The 5,404-nt window shown below is 37.2% G+C and overlaps 1 protein-coding gene across 1 annotated transcript in view; it reads left to right on the plus strand.

The window, feature by feature from the left end:
- Positions 1 to 5,404, plus strand: part of EIF4G3 (eukaryotic translation initiation factor 4 gamma, 3) — a 297,458-nt gene that overhangs the window by 158,723 nt on the left and 133,331 nt on the right. Inside the window, exon 11 of the mRNA XM_011990137.1 lies at positions 2,698 to 2,806. Within this exon, the coding sequence (XP_011845527.1) occupies positions 2,698 to 2,806 (109 nt within the window). The remainder of the gene's footprint in view (positions 1 to 2,697; positions 2,807 to 5,404) is intronic.

The following is a 5,404-nucleotide window of genomic DNA, read 5'->3' on the forward strand; positions in this document are numbered from 1 at the left end:
CTGGAGTGCAGTGACGCAATCTTGGCTCACTGCAACCTCCAACTCCCGGGTTCAAGCAATTCTCCTGCCTCAGCCTCCCGAGTAGCTGGAAGTACAGGCACCTGCCACCACTCCCAGCTAATTTTTGTATTTTTGGTAGAGACAGGGTTTCATCATGTTGGCCAGGCTGGTCTCGAACTCCTGACCTCAGGTGATCTGCCTGCTTTGGCCTCCCAGACTGCTGGGATTACAGGCATGAGCCACAGTGCCTGCCCTGGTTGAGTTACTTCTTTAGGAGAGAATAGATGAAATTAGTGGTTAAAATACAATTTGAGAAGATTATCCTAAATTAAAACTAATTCTGAGCAAGATTAAAGTATTGAATTCTGGCCGGGCACGGTGGCTTACGCCTGTATTCCCAGCACTTTGGGATGCCAAGGCAGGCGGATCATGTGGTCAGGAGATAAAGACCACCCTGGCCAACATGGTGAAGTCCCGTCTCTACTAAAATACAAAAAACTAGTTGGGTGTGGTGGCACACACCTGTAGCCCCAGCTACTCAGGAGGCTGAGGCAAGGAAATCACTTGAACCTGGGAGGCGGAGGTTTCAGTGAGCCGAGGTTGTGTCACTGCTCTCCTACCTGGTGACAGAGCAAGACTCTGTCTCAAAAAAAAAAAAAAAAAGTATTGAATTACATGTTAATATGTTATGATTTTATTAGTACTGCTGGAGGCTTATAAAATGATGAAGTTGAAGGAGACTGTAGGATCTTTAGTTCTACATTTCACTGCTGTGAAAACTGAGAAGTACTTTCCGAGCATTTTATGGATATATACTTGTGTACTGGATACTTGGATTTCAAATTGTAACTTAAACATATTATCTCATTCCTTTCTTACGACTCTTTATACATAGATTCTTTTTAGGACTTTGTTAATTTTAAAATGTCCATCTTTTATATGATTGAAGGTATTTTAGATGGAAAAATCATTGACTCTAGTAGCCTTTTACTGTCTTAAACATCTTACTTTTTCTGTGAATGTCATTTTGTGACCTACTTTTAGCACTTAACCTGCCCCCCCCGCTTTTTATTTGGTTATTAATTTCCCAGGCGATTGGAGTAGTTAATATTTTTTTCCTTTCAGGTAAATGATACAACTTACAAATCTTTCTTTCCTGAGAAATGTGGATAACTGCTTAATGAATGCTAAATAACATGGAGTGTTTCCTTTGTTCCAGATCTGTTTTCAACCTGTAGAACTGAAAAATCGGTATTTTTATTTTTAGCTATGAACCTTTCTATTGAATTTCAGTAGTGCATTTTTTTTCCCACTGAAACTACGGATCCAGAGTAATTACGGCAGTGCTGTTTTCTTTATTTGTCCCTGTGAAAACAGTAACTCTCCATTTTTTTATATAGAAATATAATTTTAGTAGTCTTCATTTAGAAGTAATTGTGGAATATGAACATTTTCACGGTCTAATGAATAGGTGAAAGGATAGCATTTTCACTATTTCTGTCTATTATTCTATACAATCCTTATATACTCAAATATAAATTTAATGTTGTACATTCTGAAAAAAGCATTGTTACTTAAATGATATCTATCATCCTAAATTGTATGTGTCCATTTCATTTTATATTCCCATTTTAAGTGACACCGACTTGAAAATATTTTTTATGAACTCTCACTTTTTAAGTGTCTCTATTTGCCCACACTTACCTACATCTTAATCTCCCCATCCCTACTCCTCAGAAGAAAAAGAAAAATAGAATTGTATAGGAGCTCTACTTTGATAGCACTGATATAATTCATTGTAGGATATTATAGATACCAAAAATATTGACCTTAGATCTCCGAGGAGAGACACTGCTTTGTTTTGTTGCTTGTGTAACCCTCAAATCCTGAATGAATACCTGCCTGGAATGTGATGTAGAATGAGTGTTCATGTCCTCTCTTGTGTAATTCTGTTCCTCTAAGTTGAGCAATAGCTGTGATTTTTCTCAACCTACCCTGCTTGGATTTTGATGGGCATTTTTCATTCCAATACAATGCCTGAGTGAAAATGAGGGTTTTCTCATATCTCTGAAAAACCCGGTATTTTACTCAAGATTTCTGATTCTGAAAATACCATACTTGACCCAGAACCTATAGACATTTTATGGTGAAATTGCTTTATTATATACTTTCAAAGTATTTCACCTGTATGATTACATGGATGAGTAGCAGGAATCATTTTTCAGTATTGTTTTCTTGAATCTGTAACTGGTTTTCGGTCTCATTACATTTTCTGTTTGTACTGGTTTGCTAGATAATTTATACATGAAGTTGACCAAATCAATTTTGGTCTTTGGGAGAGTGTTAAATTCCCTCTCAGATGTGACATCTATTGTTAGGTTGACAAGTCGGCTTGTCCTTAGAAGGAATACTGGGGAATAAATTGTACTAATGATTGTTGTGCTGTCTTCTCTTGCTGTGGTTAATAGTAATCATTTCTTTTCCTTCCCCTTTTTCTGCTGCCTCTTTCTTTATCTTCCCTGTCTTCCCATGTACTTTTGAATTTATTAAATTGGACTATATATTTTTTCCTTGCTTTCCTTTTTTAATTTTGTGATCTCCTGTGCTCTACTGTCTTCCCTACTCGCTTGGGTTCCATGTTGCTAGTTTTTATGTTCGCACGCTCATTATCACCCTTTTTTGTACTTCAAATCCCAGCAGCTGCCCAGCCAGGTCCCTGAGCACAGCCCTGTGGTTTATGGGACTGTGGAGAGCGCTCATCTTGCTGCCAGCACCCCTGTCACTGCAGCTAGCGACCAGAAGCAAGGTTTGTGTATGACTGTTTTCCTCCCTCTTATCTTCAGTCTCTTTTATATTAATTTCATTTCCCTCAGCATTCAGGAGTAAGAGTACAGCATCCAAGGATTATTTAGACACCCACCTTTAAACAAAGCTTTGAGGCAGAAAATTAAAGTATTCTGCCTCTAAGAAACTAAAGTAGGGATAATTGGTAAAATTTTTTCATACATTTGTTTAATCTCTCACTGTTAGTATCTGTATATAGGTAAAAGGTTAGCTGCCTTAAACCGCCCTTTAAAACAAGGTGAGAGGTGGAGGGAGAAATCATAGCATATATTACTTTACAAGAACAATACAGTTTAGCTTATATATTCAGCATGTCCCTAGGTATCTTGCTATTTAAAAAAAAAAAAAAAAGATAAAGCGTTTCTTCTTACAAGACTGGGCTTCTATAGCCACAGTTGGAGATGGATCCAAGTTCAACTCCCGGCTCCATCATGCACTAGTTATTTGATCTGTTGAGCCACTGACCTTGTGTGTCTCAGTTTCTTCACTTGTAGAATGGAATAAAGACCTACATGCCTGACAGGATTACTGTGGGAACGTGCCTATCACATGAAAAATGCTTAGTAAATTATAGCCATTAATGCTATATTAAGGAATAGTACACTAAGGTCTCTGCTCCTATTGAACTTGAACATGAAGGTGCCAAATGTTTGTTGAAATAAATACTGTGCCTTTGGGAGTATAATAGAAAATGTAAGGGAAATCTCATACCAGGAAGTGGGATATCATAGTCTTTCTTTCCTGCCTAGTTAGATTTTAACTTGACCTTTGCTAAAATTGAGAGATAATTCTAAACACAGTTCGAGGAAGCAAGTAACTTTGACCTTGCTTTATGTTTCAGATTTCTAAAAATGATTGGATATCATATATGGAAGCCATTTACCTTCTAACTTTCTTGAATTATTCATTCCTCCAAACCATTTGTTTATTCTATAGCTCTATGGTTAGTATACAGATTTTCTAAAACTTATTGTCTTTTTTTTTTTTTTGAGACAGAGTCTTGCTCTGTTGCCCAGGCTGGAGTGCAGTGGTGCAGTCTTGACTCACTGCAGCCTCCTCCTCCTGGGCTCAAGCTATTCTCCTGCCTCAGCCTCCCGAGTAGCTGGAATTACAAGCATGCACCACCATGCGCAGCTAATTTTTGTATTTTTAGTAGAGACGGGGTTTCACCATGTTGGCCAGGCTGGTCTTGAATTCCTGACCTCAAGTGATCTGCCTGCCTCAGCCTCCCAAAGTGCTGGGATTACAGGCCTGAGACACCATGCCCATACTAAAAATTATCCTTCAAAAAATATTTAGGAGTGGCCCATAAAATCGACATATTTAATATTAAAGTTTTTTGGGTAGACTGCAGGTTAATCACATTTGTAAACTTTCTGGAAGATGTACTTCTAATGTATGATTTCAATGATTTTTACATCAAACAAAGATTATGATCATGTGTTTTTAATATAGAAATTTCATTTCCCCACTGAGTATTGAGAAGCCTGATACTCTTAAACAGACAGGTCCTATATTGTATTTGTTATGTAAGATAGTTTTAAACCAAAAGATAGTCAGTGATCCTAATCTGGCATGCTTCAAAAAATTACACGGTCAAGGACTTCTTTCAGCAACATTTTGAGTTAAAGGAGAACTCCTGCATGCTTCAAGCGAATTTTTTAAATAGTAAAACCATTTACCTTGCAAAATTACAGGTTGTAGAGACCAAATGTGGAAGTCCACTCGCTACCTTCAATGACAAAGTAGTTTTGAGTCAAAGTTCAGAATGTTTTTAATCTTAGTGGGTAATAATTCTCAGAGTATTTCCCTTCAAAACTTGATTGCGCTTTTGCAAATGTGTAATCCTTTTACTGGTTAGAATTATGCTAAGCATATTGAATACTTCCCATGCAAAGAGGCCTTAAAATTTATTCTCTGTGCAGACTTTCTCTGTAGCTGTGCCAGGATTTTTAAAAAGTTTATCACATACTTTGATGATGATAGTTCTGTCCTTCCTGAAGACAGTATTATTGCATTTGCCATTATTTTGTGAAAAATAATGTTAAAATTTTTAGATTATGAGATCCCTGCATTTTGTCATATTTAGGCCCAGATTTCCAGACAAGGAATGCAGACTTTATTTCCTCTCAGGTTTTTGTTTTTGTTTTGCTTAGTGGAAATTTGAATAACAACATCAACATATCAAACTGGTGCATAATATAGACTTAATTGGAAAATATTCAGGTTACCTTGATGAAAAGAAACACTTGTAGTATTTTAAGTGCATTTCAGAGGTTATAAGTAACTCTCTGGGATTACTATTATCTTCCTTTTAGTACCACCTATTCACCAGAAAACTAACTCTCTTTCTCTGTTTCTCTCTCTTTCCCTTTCTCTCTCCCTTTCACTCTTTCTCTCTTTTTTTCTGTCTCCCTCCCTCCCTTCCTTCCTTCCTTCCTTCCCTCCCTCCCTCCCTCCCTCCTTCCTTCCTTCCTTCCTTCCTTCCCTCCCTTCTCTTGCTTTCTTTTCTTTTCTTTTCTTTTCTTTTTTCTTTTCTTTTCTTTTCTTTTCTTTTCTT

This window comes from Mandrillus leucophaeus, unplaced genomic scaffold (assembly GCF_000951045.1).
Source record: "Mandrillus leucophaeus isolate KB7577 unplaced genomic scaffold, Mleu.le_1.0 Scaffold370, whole genome shotgun sequence".
NCBI lineage: Eukaryota > Metazoa > Chordata > Mammalia > Primates > Cercopithecidae > Mandrillus > Mandrillus leucophaeus.